The sequence below is a fragment of the Aquarana catesbeiana genome, linkage group LG02, assembly GCF_042186555.1.
Source record: "Aquarana catesbeiana isolate 2022-GZ linkage group LG02, ASM4218655v1, whole genome shotgun sequence".
NCBI classification, from domain to species: Eukaryota; Metazoa; Chordata; class Amphibia; order Anura; family Ranidae; genus Aquarana; species Aquarana catesbeiana.
Window position 1 is genome coordinate 518,286,650 of NC_133325.1, and position 20,927 is coordinate 518,307,576.

General features: G+C 42.1%; 1 protein-coding gene across 2 annotated transcripts in view; it reads right to left on the minus strand.

Annotated features, from left to right (window-relative positions):
* Positions 1–20,927, minus strand: part of MFSD4A (major facilitator superfamily domain containing 4A) — a 217,474-nt gene that overhangs the window by 48,615 nt on the left and 147,932 nt on the right. For both annotated transcript variants that reach the window (XM_073615798.1, XM_073615799.1), the window contains exon 7: positions 20,031–20,178. In XM_073615798.1, the coding sequence (XP_073471899.1) occupies positions 20,031–20,178 (148 nt within the window). The remainder of the gene's footprint in view (positions 1–20,030; positions 20,179–20,927) is intronic.

Here is a 20,927-nt window from a genome sequence, read left to right on the forward strand (position 1 = left end):
TTGGGTTTTTCAATATCTTTTCTAAATTGATGTACTCTGAAACATCACATTGGCGTGGAGGAAACCGATATAGCCCTTAGTCTGTATTAAATATCACCCTCCAGGGCTGTTTCCCCACGGAATTGTACTAAAGCACCACTATTATAAACTACAGGTCACTGTAGCTCTAACCTGTAAGATTTTTTTTCGTTTTTACTTGGTTGTAAGAACTTTGTAACCACTGCTTCTTATATTCTGTTACAAATCATGTGGTCACAATTAATGTAAAAGATGCTAATTATCTATGATTAAATATTAACTTTCTTAATAAAAACGTTTGTATTAAAAAAAAAAAAGTAATCCAGATGAACTGTTTTTGGACTTTCAATACAAAATATATTTATTGGACATATGATTGGCAAAAAGCATTGGCAAACCCCTCCTCACAGGAAAAACACCCAGGGGACACCCCATAGACCTCCCTCTCTCCCACCCCACTCTGGTTGCCTCAGAGCAATCCCGCTCTGCCCAGAGCCTCCCCCTGTGACCCACTACAGTAAAAACCTGAGCCCCCCCTCAATAGTTTAATGGTCCAATGAGTGTCCGTGATCTATGTATTAATAATCTTGTGGTGGTTAGTAGACTGAGAGCCTATGATCGCTGTAAAGTCTGCCTGCTAGTTTACTTTATGAAGCTGCCTGTGGAGTTAAATGTATCCAATATTTAACCATTTCTAGTCCTATCCCTTGGAGTCTCCACCTTGGATGTTAACCTCTTGTGTAAAGGATGGGCATTCCTACGGAAATTGGCTGCTCTTTTTCTTTCTTTCTATTCCTGCAAGAATGTTTTTGTCGTTTTTACAGGAATGGTTTTCTTTCTGTTTATTTTTACAGGAATGATTGTAGAGAGAGTTCATTATTCAAACCCAGAGGTACCATGCTGTTAAGCTGGAAAATCCATCTGGATTCTTTTTGGAGTAGTATTTTATCTTTGTCTCCCCACTTTTCAGATAATGTTAGCTGATATATAGCTGCACATTTACTATCTTGTATTGAGGAGTTATGACATTGTTGAAAGTGCATTGCTAGGGGAGATTCTTCATCTTCTCCTGTAATACTACCTAAATGTTCCCCTATCCTCTTTCTAAGTTCCCTATTGGTTTTGCCAATGTAAATCTTTTTACAAGGGCATGTTATTCTATATATCACCCAGGCTGATGAACAAGAGAGAGGAATTTATTTGGTAAGTGCGTCTGTGTTGTGAGTCCTGAAATTCTATAATTTTGTATACATATAAAAAACTGCCAACATGCCTTTTGGAAGTCCAAAGGAGTCAATCTGCTTCTTCTGAACTCACTGCGAACTAAGGTGTCTCCTATGGATGGTGCTTTGCTAGCAATCATCCAGGGTTTGTTCCCTATAATGTTCAATGACCTTCAATCCAACATTAAAATAGGCCAACGCTTGTTTAGTCCCTTGAGTTGGTCCCAGTGGGTACCATATCTTGCTCCTGCTTCTCAATTATTGGCCATAGGGGATTCCTCTGATTAGGGGCCATGGATGGTGACTGGTAGCATGGAGGAGTGTGTTTCCACCAACCTTTCTAATTTTTAAATCCAGGCATTCCATTTCCTGTTCGTCCACTTTGTAAATAAGAAAAATATTTCTATTGTACTCATTCAGCATTGTAATCAAATTATGGAATTCTACACTACCTCTCCTTGTTACCAGGACATCATCCATGTACTGTGCTCAGAGTTCTACTTTTTCTTGAAATACTTTAGTATAGACCTCTTCTTTTTCCCACCATCCTAAATGCAAGCATGCATAGGTGGGGACACATGCAGCGCCCATCCCAACACCCCTTGTTTAACTATTAGTGTTTCCCATCAAACATGAAGAAGTTGTTTTGTAATATACATTCTAAGAGCTCTATTATGAGCTCATTGTGTGGGCCAGACAAAGGGTGTGTTGACACCAACCAATCAGCAACTGCACATACCCCCACCTGGTGGGGAATGGATGTATCCACTCCTGCTAGTATACATTCCTTTGGTAGTACAAGGTCCTTTAATTTTCCAAGTAAGTCTCCTGTGTCCAGAACAAATGATGGCAAATTCCTCAACAATTGTTTGATTCTCTTGTCCACATATTGCCCCAGATGTTCTGTACGTCCACCATTTCCCGAGAATATATGTCTCCCTTGTGGTCTCCCTGGGTTTTTGTGAACTTTTGGCAATATATATAGTGTTGGAATATTATACTCTTCTACCTGTAGGTAATCTCTTTCACTTTTCTTAAGCCTACTTCGAAGGCTTTGTCAATTTTTTTAATTGATTTCTGTGGTCAAGGGGGAGAATTGGTTATGTGCACATCTTTCATTGCATGTGGTGTTGTCTATACACCTCCTTAGTATAATCTTCTTCCTTCCAGACAACCACATTGCTCCCCCTTGTCACTAGGTTTTAAGACTTTTCCTTTCATCTTTTAGTTCTTTCAGAGCCACCCGTTCCCCTCCTGGTCAGATTAGCCTCTCCAGGGGTGAAGTAGGTACAATCCATATCCCTGATATCTTGTGTTACAACTTTCAAAAAGGTTTGGAGGTAACGGTTGTTATTCCAACTGTAGCTTTTCTTCATTTACAGTTAGCTGCATAACATGTATACCGTGTTGGATTGCCTCTTCTTGACAGATTTTTAGAAAACATTCATTTCTGAGGTGTTCAGCAGGGATAATCCTTTCCCCTTGGTATCAATTTGGACTCTACATATGACTCTAAAGATACTATATTTCATTTACGCTTTAGGTACTTTATAGTTAAATTGCCATGTAATCGAAATAGTCTAAAATCTTGATTTTTACTATCAGAAACCACCTGTTCCCCTCTTGAAAAAAACTGCTCTCATTTCCTGTTCAATGTCCTGATCTATCTGATATGCCTTATTTTGACCATTTTATAGAATGCCCACACTGTACTTACTAGCATGGGAAGAGGAGGTGGAAGAGGGAGAAAAAAGGGGGAAAAAAGGTTGGGGATGGAACCAGGGCGATAAGGTGCAGGTGCGCCACAGCAAGAAAGGACGGGAAGACTTCAATCTCCAGAGCAGTGTTCCAAGAGGGCTTTACCCTTGTCTGTTCCAGTATGACCATGTTTTGGTATATTGCTCGCTTCTATTTTGGGCAAGTCAACACCAGGTCCTCCAGAGCATTTATATTCCTTACTTTATTAAGCCACGTAGCAATAGAAGGAGGGTTAGCTTCTTTCCAGCACAGAGTGATACAGGCTTTGGCGGCAATAACCAAGTGATGAATAATTGATTTCTTGTATTTTTTCAAGGGAATTTGTGAGTAGCGGAACAAAAAGAAGGCAGGATACCCTGGTATCGAGAAACCAGTAAATTGTTGAGTGATCTTTTTCACATCCGACTAGTACCGTTTTAAGTTTTGGACAAGTCCAAAAAATGTGGATCAGGGTCCCCTGCTCCTCTTGGCACCTCCAACAGCGATCCGAGGCCTCCGGAAAGAATTGGCGCAGAACCGACAGAGTGTAATGCCAGTGTGTTAGTAATTTGTACTTGGTTCCCTGAGTGCGCATACATATGGATGATTTCAAAGCAAGGTGAATGATGTTCTGTTGGTTAGGCATGAAAGTTCTAGCTAAAGCCTCTCCCATTTACTAGGACAGGACATAACAAAATGATCGGGTGGAGAGACAAGTAATGCATACATCTTAGAGAGTGGGAAAGAGGGTCACTGTCTTCACAATATGTTTCAAACATTGTCAACCAATGAAAGAAGTGTGCCGGGGTCTCAGAATTCGATGAGAATGATGCAACTGTAATGCTTGCCAGAAATTTAACCCATACCGTCCATCCGGCTGCGTCAACGCAGCAACCGAGGGCCAAGCATCAGAGCTCAAAAAATTGGAGGCTTGAAAACAACCACTCTATAGAAGACCCTAAAATGCAACGGGCGACGCATCGGGGGAGAAGTTAGGATTTCCCAAGATGGGGAACAGCGGTGATTGAGGGGAGGAGAGCTCATGATTCTGGCAAACTAGAGAGCAGATCCAGAGTGTGGGGCCTATAGTGGGGTGTGACTTGAGAGATGTCAGTAGAGCCGTGTAACACCACGGCGCTCTGTGCAGGGGGACAGGGCTATACTGTTGCTCAATGGATGTCCAGAGTTTAAGACTTCTGTGTCTACACCAATCGATTGCCTTAGCTTACTTTTTAATCATCCCACATTCAACCTGGATTCAAAACATTTACAATGTAGTGAAAAAAAACCCAAATGTATGAATCCTCGGAATGTTATGAAGAGGTGCCCGTACCCTATACAGTGAGGGGAGGTGTTTCCAAAATAATACATACAAAAAACAACCACCAAAGGAATATACACCTACAAGGTCTACCAATTTCGATACAAAATATATTTATTGTACATTTTTGGGGGCATACACATTTCCCCCTTTTGACTGTAACCTGCTTTGTTATATGTTCATGCATTCCCATCCCGCTCATCACCTATACTAGTCTATAGTCCTGTCTATATCACGTTTGGGGGATACCGCTGCTACAACGTAGCCTTAACAATGCTCTTTTCTGTCAGTACAAACATTGATATATATAACAGAGCAAATTGGATACATTTAACTCCACAGTTGGCTTCATAATGTGAACTAGCAGGCAGACGTTACAATGATCATTGGCTCTTAGTCTACTAACCTCCACAAAATTATTAACCCATTAACTATCGAGGGGGGGCTTAGGTTTTTACTGTAGTAGGTCACAGGGGGGAGGCTCTGGGCAGAGTGGGATTGCTCTGAGGCAACCAGAGTGGGGTGGGAGTGTCGAGGTGAGGTCGTTGGGGTGTCCCCTGGGTGTATTTTCTGTGAGGCAGGGTTCCTCACCCTTGTCAATGCTTTTTGCCTATCATATGTCCAATAAATATATTTTGTTTTGAAATTGGTAGCCCTTGTAGGTGTATATTTCTTTGGTGGTTGTTTTTTGTACGTATTATTTTGGAGACACCTCCCCTCAATTTATAGGGTAGGGTATGGTAGGGTACGTCTTCATAACATTCCCAGGATTCATACATTTGATGTTTTTTTTTTCACTACAGAAGTGCATTACCAAATTTCACAGCTTAAAAATTATGCAAAGAAACAAGTGCTGATGTGCATAATGTGAAATTCATCCATGTATGAATAATTGGATAAAATCTGCAGAGACCTGTTTATGTATTTAATATGTATATGAATTTTTGGAGTTTTGATTTCATTAGTTTATTAATACATGGATGAATTTCACTTTAGGCACATAGGTACTTGTTTCTTTGCACAATTTTTGAGCTGTAAAATTTGGTAATGCACTTCTGTTTAATATTTTGATTCCTCTTCACCACTCCGTCTTCACTGCAGACATTTCTGACAGTCTCTTTTTTTTCCAGATTCCATATTATCTGTGGTTTATCTGTGGGCTGCCTTTAGGCAGCCATTGATTATGTGCATACAGACAGGAGCAACATCCTCCCCTGTACTCGGCTGCATTCTTGGCATCGTATAGATGCCAGGATTGAGCTAGAGTGTACATTGCCCTGTTCGTGTGCCTCAGGCAGTGTACACCTTAAAAAAAAAAACCTCCTTAAAAGCAAAAATACTTTTTTTTTTGCAGAAGAGAGTTGAAATGTCTCTTCTGCCACATCACTTTCTAACGTTCTTTCTTTTTTTTTTACCTTTAGTTCCACTTTAACATACTTTAACCTTTTCATGACCGGAGGACATAGATATGCATAGAGGTCCAGACCTGATTTAGACCTCGTTCACACAGGATGTACATAAGAGGGCCTTGGAGAGCCGTATTTACCCGCATGGGAATGCACAGCTGTTTGTGCACCACTGTGCAGGCAATCCAATTGATGTCAATTGGGACACAGCAGCTGCATGAACACAGCTGTTGCTTCCAGTCTGAAATCCATCCAGGTGCGGGTACATGGCCTAAACGCAGGTGCGTTCGTGTCCATGCAGCAACTCTGTCCCAATTGACTTCAATTGGACTGCCTGTACACGGGTAAATACAACCCTCCATGGGGGTACATCTATGTACACACCATGTGAACGAGGTCTTAGCAGCAACAATATGTGTTGGTTAACTTGCCAACTCTATGAATAATTTTTACTTTTTTTTTCTTAGGCTATATAAGGCTTTATTTGGTATTTTTATTCAGTGCTGCACACTGCTCTTTACTTAAAAGAACACTGGATACACTACTTAGGGTTGCCACCTCATCCCTTTAAACCCAAACACATATTAATTGCACGGGTTCTGTGGCTGATTAAGGTGGTAATGAAGCTCTGAGTCTTATGTGCATTAAATTAGCCTTTAGAACCTGTTTAATACATATGTGTGTGGGTTTAAAGGGATGAGGTGGCAGCCCTATACAGAATCCCTGGAATTGTTAGAAAAAAAAAATAAGCTGGAGTCCCTTACACCAGTAGTTTTTACGTTTTTTTTTTTTTCCCTGTTGGCTACAACAAAATGTTCTGGTAGTCATGGCAGCTTTTATTAGTTTGACTTCCAAAGTTGAGGTTGACATTTGTATAACCTGTGTTTTAGCGTTACTGGGGTGCTTGATAATATATCCAACAATATATGCTGGTACCGCCTAGCTGTTTCACACTTCTGCTGCAAGGTTAGTCATTTTAAATGCTAACAGAAGTTTAAAATTCCCAATTTACCCTCTCTGCCCTCCTGATAAAATCTGTGAATTATTTAACAATTATCTGATGCAGGCTAAAAGACCTTTCCTGACGCCACCATGGCAGCATACTAGTGATAGGCTCCGTCTTTCTCCCCTCCCTCAGGACCAATGAAATAGCATAAATTAAAGGCCAGTTAGGCCCCATTCTTCTTTTTGTCCTCATACCTCCACGCACCAGTGAAGAGTAAGCAGTACCATGTTCCCCCTCTGCCTCCAGGCAGCTGCCGGCTGGGTTAAGCCTCTCCCAGTACGAAGTCCCAGTATCAGGCTGCTAAAAGTGCCAGAGTAGCTTGGGAGCTCCTTCTGTGGGTCTTGATGGAGCTGAGCAGTTTTTCCTATTTAGGAATGAAATCTGCCTGTTAAGGTTGGTGTCTGCAACGCTTGTTGGGTTTGGGGAGGCCAGCTTTGCATCCTTCTTACCTTTGCTTGTCTCCTGTCATTTTCTCACTTTCTGCACCTCCTGTTCTTTTCCTCCTGCAGTGGCACTAGTCTGGGTACATTACTCCCCCTAGACAGGTTCTCTGTCCTTTGCTGTCCTAGGCTGGCTGTAGGTATAGCTTATGTTTGTAGGTTGTGTATGTATAGGTTTGGGGTAGGTGGGTATGTATGTGTATATGTATGTGTATATATGTATGTGTATATGTGTGTGTGTGTGTGTGTGTGTGTATATATATATATATATATATATATATATATATATATATATATATATATGTATGTGTGTGTGTGTGTGTGTGTGTGTGTGTGTGTGTATTGTAGGGGATCAGAGGGGTGGACAGCTGGCTCAGAGACAGCCCATTAAAACAAAAGTGGCTTTATTCAGCAAAATGGCAAAATAAACATAAGATAAGACAGACTTGTCTTGTCACACAGTTGTGCACACAGGTACAGCTCACAGTTCAGCAGCACACAGGCTTATAGGTAATAGTTCATGGCTCCAATCAGAGCTACAGTCTTTGTGGTAAGCTCACCCAGCACACCATCCAGCAATGGACATTTTCACACACAGCATGCTCCTGTGTCTCTCATTCCTACTCAAACAGCTCCTGACTCCTGACAGAATTCAGAGAGTAGTGGTTAATGATTCTTACTCTGAATGGTCTAAGGTTATCAGTGGTGTACCCCAAGGTTCAGTGCTGGGACCCTTACTTTTTAATATCTTTATAAATGATATTGGGTCTGGGATCGAAAGTAACATTTCTGTCTTTGCAGATGACACCAAGCTATGCAGTGGAATAACGTCCAATTTACAAGCCGACCTCAATGCACTGTCTGATTGGGCGACTATGTGGCAGATGAGGTTTAATGTTGATAAATGTAAAGTTATGCAATTGGGGGCTAAGAATATGCATGCATCATACATGCTAGGGGGAGTACAACTGGGGGAATCCGTGGTGGAGAAGGATCTGGGGGTTTTGGTAGATCATAAGCTCAATAATAGCATGCAATGCCAAGCTGCGGTTTCCAAAGCGAGCAAAGTCCTTTCTTGTATTAAGAGAGGTATGGACTCTAGAGAGAGAGATATAATTTTGCCCCTCTACAAATCATTAGTAAGACCTCATCTGGAATATGCAGTTCAGTTTTGGGCACCAGTTCTCAAAAAGGATATCGGGGAACTGGAGAAAGTGCAGAGAAGGGCAACCAAACTGATAAGAGGCATGGAGGAGCTCAGCTATGAGGAAAGATTAGAGGAACTGAATTTATTCACTCTTGAGAAGAGGAGAATAAGGGGGGATATGATCAACATGTTCAAATATATAAGGGGTCCATATAATGATCTTGGTGTTGAGTTATTCTCTTTACGGTCAACCCAGAGGACACGGGGGCACTCTTTACGTCTAGAGGAAAAGAGATTTCATCTCCAAATACGCAAAGGTTTCTTCACAGTAAGAGCTGTGAAAATGTGGAATAGACTCCTGACAGAGGTGGTTCTGGCCAGCTCAGTAGATTGCTTTAAGAAAGGCCTGGATACTTTCCTAAATGTACATAATATAACTGGGTACTAACATTTATAGGTAAAGTTGATCCAGGGAAAATCCGATTGCCTCTTGGGGGATCAGGAAGGAATTTTTTCCCCTGCTGTAGCAAATTGGAGCATGCTCTGCTGGGGTTTTTTGCCGTCCTCTGGATCAACTGAGGGTATACAATTGGGTATATTGGATTGGACGATATTTTTTATTTTATTTATTATTTTTAAGGTTGAACTGGATGGACTTGTGTCTTTTTTCAACCTAACTATGTAACTATGTAGCTCCTTTCTGAGACTTTCAGCCCAGCTGACATTTAGCAGGTCTGAAGGGGAAATACCTGCCCTCTTCGATTAACCCCCTCTTAACCCTGCCCCAGGCTTACCCTCTGCAGTATGTATATGTTTGTATATGTGTATATATATATATATATATATATATATATATATATATATATATATATATATATATATATATATAATGTGTGTATGTTCTTATGTTGGTTGGTATGTATGTGTGTGGGGGGTGTTATATGGAGCGGTATGTACATGAATTTATATATGCATGCGTATTGTTTAAAAAAAAAAAAGGGGGGGGGGGAAGAGAGAGTGTGTAGATGTATATATTTAGATATACATTATTAGAGGGAGAAGCGAAGTCGCTGTTGCCTTATCTATTTTTCCTCTTCTCTGTCTTTCTGTGGCTGTCTGTCTCTCAGCTGGTCGTCCCATTTCTCCACGGTTCAAGTATCAGTCACCACCCATACAAAAGACACTGCGTTGGTAAGTTTTCATGAAAAGAGTGCCATCTCATGCTGATTGCTTTGATTTGCTTCAGCTCCGCGCGCCCATGCTCTCAAAGGCCAGAGCCAGAGGCTATAGAAAGGCGGACGTTCTTCAGAGGAGCATAGCTCGGATGCTGCTCCCACTCAGGAGAGAGGTTCCAGGGAAAACGTCTTGGCTCTTCTTTCCCAGACCCAGCACCCCAACAAGAGTCCTGCAGGACCTGTGGCGCAGTGCCTATGCCCAGGAGGCTGGTGAGTGGAGTCGGCCTGGTTGAAGTTTGCAGCTGACAGGTAATACTGAATGTCCTACTTACTTATAATGTGGCACAAAACTTCTGTTTTAAACTCACTGTAATTACTCTAGCTAGTCAGCCCCCTTGTTGCGGGTCTAGCCACTAGCAGAACAATCTGCCTCATGGATCACTCATCCTCTCTGTACTCCTGAGGAAGGGGCGCAGCCTGCAAATGATTTTAGCTCCCTTGCACCAGAGGAAGATCTGGAGCTACTTGGTGTCAGTTTTTCTTTGGAGAACTGTGCATCCAGGCAGTCATGCAGACCATTACATGGGTTAAAAGATTTACCCTTTCAATGAGCAATCACTTTTCCATTGGGAAACTGGTTTAATTCAAGGCGGATATAGCATTGCTGAAATCCATACCTACAGTGGGACCGGCTGTTGTCCAATAGGGTGGCGGCTGGGAAGGGCCTGCCACTCAACAGAGGCCCTTACCTTGGTGATGGGTACTTTGGGTTTCTGCTCCCAGGATATGGTTGGAGAGGAAATCCTTAGGGGTGATATCTTGGGACCCGGCCAAGATGTATCGGCAAATTTCACTGCGGAAGCAGCAATAGTCTCAACCTGGTGCCTGGCCAAGGCAATGCTATACTCAGGCTAGGGGTACCCATTGGGTTGAGACCCGGGGCTGTGTTTGGCTTCCTAGAAACAAAATTGGAATAGTCACTTTATAGTGCAAGATCTCTGTTTGATATGAAACCAGAGACAGTCATGTCGGATGTGACAGGAGGAGGGTCTGTTCTTCTCCCATAACAGAAAGCAGGAAAGTAAAAAAAATATTTATATATAACTAAAAATAAATAATAAAAAATAAAGGGAGAAATATGTTTCTCCCGCTAGGTTCCGCTCCTCTAGGGGCAACCTTTCATAAGGTCCATAAATGAACATTTTTGGGTGTACCTCAGGTACCCACAAAACCCTTTTACCGGGTGCATGCCCAGACTTTTAAGGTAAGTTCCAGTGGGCATCACTGTTACTGGACAGTGGATTGTGCAGATCCTTGGAGGATAGGCGCACTCATGGTCACTTCGGTGGATTCCTCACTGTTCTTTCTCCGGACCTTTTTCTCCCCCTCGGAGCTGCCAGTTCCACCGGAACCACGGCGGTTACAATACTTAGACACTTCAGACTCAGAGGGGAGCTGTCCTGGTCCCATCTCACAGGAGAGATTGTAGGTTTCCTACCCACCCCTGTTTGTAGGTTGCGGGGGTTGGAGAGAAGCATTCGCTTGCAGCAGATGGCTGGAGGCTTTCGCTAGATCGTCAGGATTCTTAGCCTCACAACCCGAAAAGGTTTTCTTTTCTTTTTTTAATCCAAAGTAAGTAAATTTGTTGATTGGTTGGACACATCTCCGCTTTATCAGCCTACCTTTTAGCCTATGAATATCTCTAAGAATATAATCTCTAAGAATATTCACAGAGGTTTCAATGCCATGTAAGTTCCTCTTGGAGAACAGGATCTCCAGATTCGCAACTACCTGGGCGTCATTCCTTTCTACATTAATAAAAAGAAAAAATAACAACTTTTGTTTTCCAACAGTTAAAGTGCCTGTGGGGGCTCTACTGGTTCCTCTGTTTTGCTTCCATCAGAAAAGGACTGTGACGGTCATAAGGAGAATTCTGAGATCAGATTCCTCTACTTTCGGGAGGACTTCTAGGTGTCTCAGCCTCCTGGCCGAAATGTTGTCATTCATACCGATGATACCTTGGGTACATGGGCACCGTTGCTAGTTTCAACTACAACAGAGGAAACGGGATCCGGCGTCAGTGTCACGCAGTATGTATAGCGGTCCGCGGTGATGGAAAGACTTTGAGGATGTCACGAACCATCTGACTGGCTCAATGTGATGAATCATATTGGCAAGACAGCCTGGAAGGCGCACTGCGAGGGTCTGTTGGTCAAGGCAAGCGGAGTTTGCTAGCCAAGGAAGGTAGTCACGAAAGCGTCAGGCAGCCTTTTTTTATCACTTCGACCTTGCTACACAGAATCAAGGGTGACCGGTCATCTTGCTGTTGAGCAACAGGACAGCAATTGCGTATTTTCAGCTCCAGGGAGGATCTCGCGGCAATATGCTATTGAGAGATGTAGAACCCAGAATGTCTGGGTAGGAAGATCACCAGCAAATTCCGGAAGCAATTTACTTCCTAGGGGACTGGAATACACGGACATACTGTCCATCATGCAAGCTTGCCAGAGCATGAGGGGGAGGCTTGTCCACAGGTGGCCTACCACAGACAGGATTCTTTGCTTCTCACAGCAAAGGCCAATTTAAGAAGAGGTCTGACTCGATTTCCGCTCCCCAAAGCAGAGAATAGAAGCTGAGTTTCTCCATGAAACTGCAATCAAGCCTACTGTATATGTTTCCCCAACTTCTCTCGTAATGAAATTCCTCTGGAAGCTGTCAAGAATGAGCATGGTAGTCACGACCACCCCTCTATTCTGACCATTGGAGTCTTAGTGCTTCCTGGCTTTCTACATCAGAATACAGAAGTCGATTCCCCTTCACACATGCACAGACCAGAGATGCAAGCATAATGGCGGGAAGGGGAAGCTGCAGAACCTAGATTGCTCCAGAGTTGCTCCAAGAGTGAGCTCTACTTTGGGGGGTGCAAAAGGCACTCTACTAACAGCCTCTATGCCAAGATCTGGAACAAACTTGTGTTTTTTTTCTATTTTGCATGGCAAGATATTATTCTTACTGCGCCTCTGGTGGCAGCTGTTCTGGTCTTCTTGTAGGTCAGATTGGACATGAACCTTACCCTATACTCTCTTGAGGTTGCAGGTGTCAGCAAGAACAAGGTTTAATTTGGCCAAAGGCCCTTTAGTTTGCAAAATTTTGAAGACAGGAGGTTTCGTCAACCGTGAGAGAGAATCTTTCACAATTAAAATCTTTCCATGCTGTTGGGGTTTATTTCAACTGTTTACTCCAACAGGGCAGTGTTCGGTTTAAGACATCGCTTACTAACCAGTATTTAGCGCAAATCGTCAAACAGAAGTCGGTTTGAGTTTCAAGCCCTTAGAGCTTCAGAAAAGCATATTGCTTTTGTTACAGGAGTAGAGCTGCATCCTGTAGTTCAGCTTATATCAGAGGTAGCGACAGCCCTCCATCTATCAATCATCTGTCCATTGCCTAACTTTCCAGACCTTCAAGCAAGAAAACCACACAAGTTGGTCATTCCCAGAGCTTTAAAGAAGTTTCTGTCCACAATTGCTCTTTTCAGTTCATATGATAAGTCTTTCACTGTTCCAGATGGAATTCATCAGGCAAGAGAGGTTGCCTCCTGGACTTTAGGAAGATTGGTTGTGCAGATGGGAAATGGGTCGTGAGCCTCCTTCGGTGACAGGATGCATCCTCTTCGAGAGGGGTTGAGGCCTCATAGGCGGCCCAGTGGAAAGCATCTATGGATTCATTCTAAAGGAAAGTGGCATGCTTTTCCCAGCATACCTTTCCAACCTTTACAGAATAGATCTGGGTGCCTTGTCATCAGTGGGCTTTGGAGGAATGACTGTTCAGTCTTCTGTCCCATTTGAAAATATATAAAATAATTATTTTGGTTTGTTAAGTAGAACCCACCCTGTCAGCTAGGATATGTATCACTAGTATGCTGCCATGCTGGCGTCAGGAAAACGGAAAATTGTATCATACTTACCGTAATTTTCCTTTCCTGACGCCAATCCATGGCAGCATACGGACCCACCCTTGTGCGTTTTGGTATCTAGCTAATTACAAAGAATGGGGCAGGGCCTAACTGGCCTTTAATTTATGCTATTTCATTGGTCCTGAGGGAGGGGAGAAAGGCGGAGCCTATCACTAGTATGCTGCCATGGATTGGCGTCAGGAAAGGAAAATTACGGTAAGTATGATACAATTTTCCGTTTTTTGGTTCCTGGAGCAGTCGGCATATCTGTCATAGCAGAAGAGGCACAGAAAAACTGAAGCATTGCTCCGTGCACTAAAAACCCTTCAGTCTACAATTGACTCCACCAGACTTAATTGAGAGGATGAGAAAGAGATAGTTTATGGGTCCTTAATTGTATTTACCCCTTAAAGTGGAACTTTAGTTTTAAAAAAAAAATGCTGGCCAAATAAATTTTATTTCAGAAAAGACCTGCATATCTCTTCTGCAAAAAAAAAGTCTTGCCTGCTGTTGCAAGCACAATTCTAAAGCTTCTGCACTGAGCCACGTGCGTTCTGCATTCTTTGATGGCGGGATGAATAAACTCCTGAGCACATGTGCGGGAGTTGCATAATCCTAGGATGGCTCAAGAATCCAACATGAAAGAATACCAGGCGAAGATGTCAGCTGCAAGGGAGCTGACAGATGTCACAGCACTTGAGTGGAGGTAAGTAAAGTATACTTTAGTTCTATTTTATACTAAGCATGGGTTTACTATAAAGCTGAACTTGTGTTTGTTATCAAAGTATAACAAAAACCATATAAAATATGCAGTAAAACAAAATAGTTTTTTTAAACAGTACTTAGATCAATTTGTTTTTAATATATGTCTAACTGCTTGCTGTGGATAAAGCAGATGAGATAGATTCGTTTTTGACAACCATTTTTTGCGGGGCATAGTTACAAAAATGTAGCACCCCTTTGACACCCCAAAGGCAGGATAGCATGTCTGGAGGCCAGGGGTGGGCTAGCATTCCATGGCTAAAATAGGGGGACTGAGAAAGGATATTGGGTGCTAGTCACTTTTGTTTTTTTATAGTTTTATTGCAGAACGGTCAAGGAGGTGAGGGTTAAGGGTCCCAGGTTACATAGCAGATCACGTACAGACTCTCCTGATCAATGTCCAGCTTCACAGTGTCAGACCCTTTAAGCTGACCTGGCAAAACTGTAAGCACGTTCCCAAATTTCAGTGCATCCTCCAAATGAGTTACCAGGCCCTTCAGAGCAATCAGCCTTCTTCCTGGCTCTCTCCAGCAAAGGGCCTTCCATGAGTCTCCTCCTGGGCACAGCTTCCTCCAGACGAGGCAGGACAGCTTTCGCACAGTTTGTCCCAAAAGAGGCTACTGGATCTAGCAGCAGAGCTCCATCCAGCAGCACCTCCCCAGGCCTGAGCCTAGGGAAGGATAGAGAGCAAATGGCCTGTCCTAAATATTTAGAACCTCCCTCAAGCACGCACAAGTGTCATAAGCCTTCTACTGGATTGGCTGAAGAAAATATAAATATTCATAACTTAGTATTTTTTTTTTTTTTTTTTTGTGACATCTAATACTATGGCCAGTGGTACCAATGACATCTACTGATGACTTGTGAGAAATCACAAGCCAACTTAACCTCCCTGGCGGTCTGATTATGTCAGTATTTTTGAATGTCAAAGCGGTACATTTTTTTGTATGGAAATTTGTTGTTTTATATTGTAGGTCTATAATTCTTAGGAATAACTCACTTAAATCTGTCCAAACAAGAGTCTAGTGAGACATCCCAGGTATAATAAAGTTTGAAACACGTAATTATAATAAATAAATAATAAAAAATAATATAATAATTTTATTCAATAATGTAATCAAACCAAAAACACTGAAATTTGTCCAAATAAGGGTGCAGTATTACTACTAACTGTAATACTAGGTACTGCATATTGGTTTAGTAAACATCCTGGCTATGAAACATGGGACTGCACAAAGTCCAATGTCACAATCCGGACAATGGAACCTGGTTTCCTTTCTTAGTTACATAGTAAATGAGGTTGAAAAAAGACACAAGTCCATCAAGTCCAACCTATGTGTGTGATTATATGTCAATATTACATTGTATATCCCTGTATGTTGTGGTCGTTTAGGTGCTCTTCTAATAGTTTTTTGAAACTATTGATGCCCCCCCTGTTGAAACCACCGCCTGTGGAAGGGAATTCCACATCCTTGCCGCTCTTACAGTAAAGAACCCTCTATGCAGTTTAAGGTTAAACCTCTTTTCTTCTAATTTTAATGAGTGGCCACGTGTCTTATTAAACTCCCTTCTGCAAAAAAGTTTTATCCCTATTGTGGGGTCACCAGCATGGTATATGTAAATTGAAATCATATCCCCTCTCAAGCATCTCTTCTCCAGAGAGAATAAGTTTAGTGCTCATAACCTTTCTTCATAACTAATATCCTCCAGACCCTTTATTAGCTTTGTTGCCCTTCTTTGTATTCGCTCCATTTCCAGTACATCCTTCCTGAGGACTGGTGCCCAGAACTGGACAGCATACTCCAGGTGAGGCGGGACCAAAGTCTTGTAGAGTGCGAGAATTATCACTTTAACCCTGGAGTTAATCCCCTTTTTAATGCATGCCAATATTCTGTTTGCTTTGTTAGCAGCAGCTTGGCATTGCATGCCATTGTTGAGCCTATCATCTACCAGGACACCCCAAGTCCTTTTCCATCCTAGATTCCCCCATAGGTTTACCCCCTAGTGAGTAGATTGTATTCATATTTTCCATTCATGCTTTCTGATTTCCGTTCAACTGTCATCTCGCTTCGAGCAACAAACCGCTCACATCCTTGTAGGTGCTGATTTTTTTCTCGGTTGGTGGGATGTAGTCCATGAAGTGATGACCAGTCAGGCTTTCTGGGTTGACAACGCCAACAGCACGATGCCCAGCTCTATTCACAGCCATTGATGGTGTTTGGTGGTTCACAAAGATACGTTCGGCAACTTTCCAAATGAAGTCAGAATGAATCACAGGCTTGTCACTCTTTTTTTTTCAGCAGAAGCATTGCTCAAGAAGATGCCTGAAGATCTTCTTGTAGTACTTCTTTTGCTGTTTCCTCCTTGCTGGGTAGAATGTCATTGGCTCTGTTTTTCCCACCTTTCGTGCGTACCATACCAGTGGAGTTATTATGAACTGTATTCAATAGGCACACATCTTTTTTGTCACACCATCAGAGTGTCATAATTTTGCCTTTCTGCCAGGCAACCATTTCTCTAGTCTTCAGCTTCTTATTGCCAAACATTGGCGGCATGTCGTGCCAGTTGCCCTAACGGTTCCATAGGCATCTGTTTTGTTTTGCAGAAGAAACTCATAAAGTTCAGGAGACGTATAAAAATTGTCAGTTGTTACGCAATAGCCCTGATTTAGCAATGACTCGATGAGTGGAAGAACGGAAGATGTTGCCATTCCATAGTTGCTGTATTATGGATTGAATTTTGTTCCTTTTCCAGTGTATATGACTGAATTCCAACATCTGCTTTCATACCAGATGCTCCAGTAAATGGGAATCTTGGGGGCACTTCCTGATCCGTACCACAGTCAATAGAGCACCAAGTTCGCACATCAGGGAGCTCAGTCGCAGAATCATCACTGTTGTCATATTCAGTGTCTGATGACAAATTTACCCACGAATCACTATCACTCAATTCTGCAAGTGATTCTAATTCACTATTGCTGTTTTCTAGACGGTCCAAATCTGCTTTTGACCTAAAGGGATGCTTTTTGGATGCCATGGACGTTTTCAAGTTTCCAGACAAAAAAACTGTAAAAGTGCAGGCAGGGCACTGGACAAAACACTAGGGACAAAACAGAGGTGAAATGGTTTGATACAGTAATATAATCCTATAAACAGATTACAATGTATTGTGTGTATGTTTATGTTTTGAACTTTTTTGAATTTCCCACCTGGCTCCGCCCCCCTGCGTCACGACGCTTGCGGGAAAGGAACCCAGAAGACGAATGACACGGCCGGAGGACACAGTGGGAGGACATCGGGGAATCATAGGGATAAGGTCGGAAACAGTACAGGGATACTACAGTGTAACCCCGAGTGTGGCTCGGGATTACCGCTTTTGGTACTGAAAATTAACCCCAAGCCACACTCAGGATTACCGGCAGGGGAGGTTAAGCTTAGGGAAAAACCAGGTGGAAAAAGAAACTATACAATCAGTCTGAGCTAACTACAACCCAGCCAAAAACAAAATTGACATATTAGACCCTGTTTAGGACAAGGGGGCTGCACAAAAACAATAGGGTTAATAGGATTAAAAAATATAGATGCCCTGTTGCAATTTTGTCACAAAGGAGGAAAAATAATTCCTTCCCACGGATCTTTTCCCTGGATCACTATAGTGCTACATTAGCAATTAGTACCTATAACTTTGGACATTATTTAAATCCTATTATAGTTTTTGCCATCACTGCATCCTGTGGTACAGCATTTCACAGGTTAACTATGCTGTAAGAAAATACCCTAGTAAACTAATGGCTAAATCTCTCTGCTTTACATATGCAACTGTTGTCTTGTCCTCTTTACAGTGCTTGAGATAAATGTATGTGCCAAATGTTTTATGCTGTCTTTGAATAATTTAAAATATTAATTAAGTCACCTTTAGGTTCTTCCAAACCAAGCATATGATAACGTTTACTGTAAAATTTTCAATCTGTTGAAAGTTACCCTGTCACTACAGGGCCACTTTTAATCAATAAAGACCCTGCGACTTTTTTCCTGCCAGCTCATATGTATGAGCAGATGGGGAAACTATAGCATGTCGCGTATTAAATTCATCCAACTGGTTTAATACGTGCTGCAGTCAAGGGAGAAGCAAAGTGATATTTTTTCAAATGGGCCACTGGAAAGGGAAGTTTAGAACCTTACCTTTTTATGAGAATTTTAGGAGTAAAAGTGAACCCTCAAAACTCCTGCAATGTCCTGTAATGTGGTGCCAAAAACGTATTGTTAATCAAGATATGGCCCTAAAAGTGATTTATACAGAGGCAAAGACCATAACACAATAGCATCATGTGTTTTTTATCTCCCTTTTTATACATCCTAAAATTTTCTTGCTTTTGCAGTTGCTGCTTGGCATTACGTGGTGCTTCTAAGCTTATTGTGAGTCAATATTCCCAAGTATTTCTCTAGCTCTGGCTTGCCGAGCTGTATTACTTTAATTGTGTAGGGGAATTGCTATTCCCATAGTCTAAATCAGTGTTTTTCATCCTTTTTTCAGTCAAGGCAGAACTGTGCACTGTCCCGGGGGAAAACCAGTCTGAAGGATCGTTCAAATCAGGAGTTGCATCCGAGCATGCGCTTTTTGAGTGTTCAGGCATGTCGTATTTTTTAATGAGCGTAAACATACATGCATTTGCTAGATGCGTGGGGTGTCATTAAGAAATAATAGCACCCACGTGCAACTGCAAATAGCAGCACATTTTTGTGCGGTACAGGAAAACTTGCAATTTCACACATGTTACCTTACTGCACCTGGTGTGAAGAAGCCCTAAAATGTAGTCTGTGCGGCAGAATTCAGTGATCTTAGATTGTAATCTTCTCCCTCCAAATTCCCCATTCTAGCAAAAATTGCCCTCCAAATTCCCCCTTCTAGCACAAATTCCCCACCAAATCCCCCCCTCATAGCACAACCTCCCCCCTTCTACCAATTCCTGCTCCCAAATCCCCACTCCTAGCCCAATCCCCTCTCCTAGCACAACTCCCTCAAATCCCCCCTCCTAGCACAACATTTCCCCCCCCTAAATTTCTTCTAGCACAAATCCCCACCCAGCACAAACCTCCCTGCTCCCAAATCCCAACTTCTAGTACAAACCCCACTCCAACCCCCCACAAATCCCCCCCTCTTAGCACAAACCTCCCTGCTCCCAAATCCCAACTTCTAGCACAAACCCCACTCCAAACCCCAAAAATCCTCCCTCCTAGCACAAATATGGGCTGTGCTCTCTACCTCCACCCCCACCCACAATTTCTGCTGCCTGTACTGGAACAGGATGGGGAGGAGATAGGGGCAGTAGTCAAATCCTGCACATTAGGATGAGAGTGCTACCTTGTGTTAACTCCTGTACACTGCGACTCTGCAAGGAGATAGCCCACATGGCTCTCCCCTCCTACCACGTGAACAGCTTTGTGAACAGCTTTGTGAACTATTGCCAGAAAAGTAGAAAACTGTAGTGCCACCGGACATGTCATTAACAACCGATGACTTCATTGGTTGGTTGGACGCGGGCGGCCAGCACAGCTTTCTGTGTTTCTTTCTCAGTTCACATAGCTGTTCACAAAGTTTACAGTACATAGCTGTTCACATAGCTGCAGGGAGGAGGAGGACAGAGCCGTGCAGGCTGTGCTTTTTCTCTCCTCACAGAGTCGCAATGCACAGGATTTAACACAAAGTAGTGCTCAGAACGGGATGTGGCCGCGGCACCCCTGAGGACTCTTTGCAGCACCCCAGTTGAAAAACCCTGGCCTAAATCTACAAGAGTAAAACATCTAAAATCTAAAAAGGTTTTTTTCAATGACTGCTGTTCTTACCCTTGTAGTTTAAGATATCCTCTGTGTAGGCCAACATACTGGGGAAAGCACTGCTGATAAAAAGACCAAGAAAAGCTGTTCCAATGAAGAGGCCAGATGTGCTATTCTGTGACAAAATCAGGAACAGAAATGCCCCTAAAACACCAATCTACAGAGAAAACGGAGACAAATTATATAAGGCACTAATAAATGTATTATTATTATTATTCAGGATTTATATAGGGACAATAGTTTGTGTGGCACTTTACAATATAAAAGGGAACAGCACAATTACAACACCATTCAATAAAGGAGGAATATGAGGGCCCTGCTCATGGAGCTTACAATCTAAAGAGAGGTGGAGGATAATAATATTTTTATATAAATAATTCGTCTTATAAATAAACATATTTAAATACGGCATATGTTCATTCAAATAAATATTTAAAACATTAATAAATAGAAAACTGAATAATGTGAACATTTGCCTCTTTACAGTGGACTTATTAAATTATTATTATAATTAATTAATTAATTAAATTAGTTACCTAAAATGTGCAATAAACACATTTTCAAAGTTCGATGTATTACATGTTGTAGCACTACTCTACAGAGAAAATGTTTTCCTTTTTTTCTTTTGGTTAAATATACCTTAAATTATTTATTCAATATTTAACCCTCCCTACCCAGAGATAACAGCTATCCGCTCACCCCCCAAATGATACATTAACCAGTTCAGCTCTACCACTTGTATACCCCTGTGTTAAGCTGGCCATAGATTATTTTATTTAGATTTCTTTTTAATCAGCCAACCAAGCGGCTAATCAAAAAAACAAACAGATTTCTTTATCCACACACTCAAGGTGGTTGGAGAAATCCAGTCCTCAGCGTTACTGTATTCTGACAGTGGGACTCATA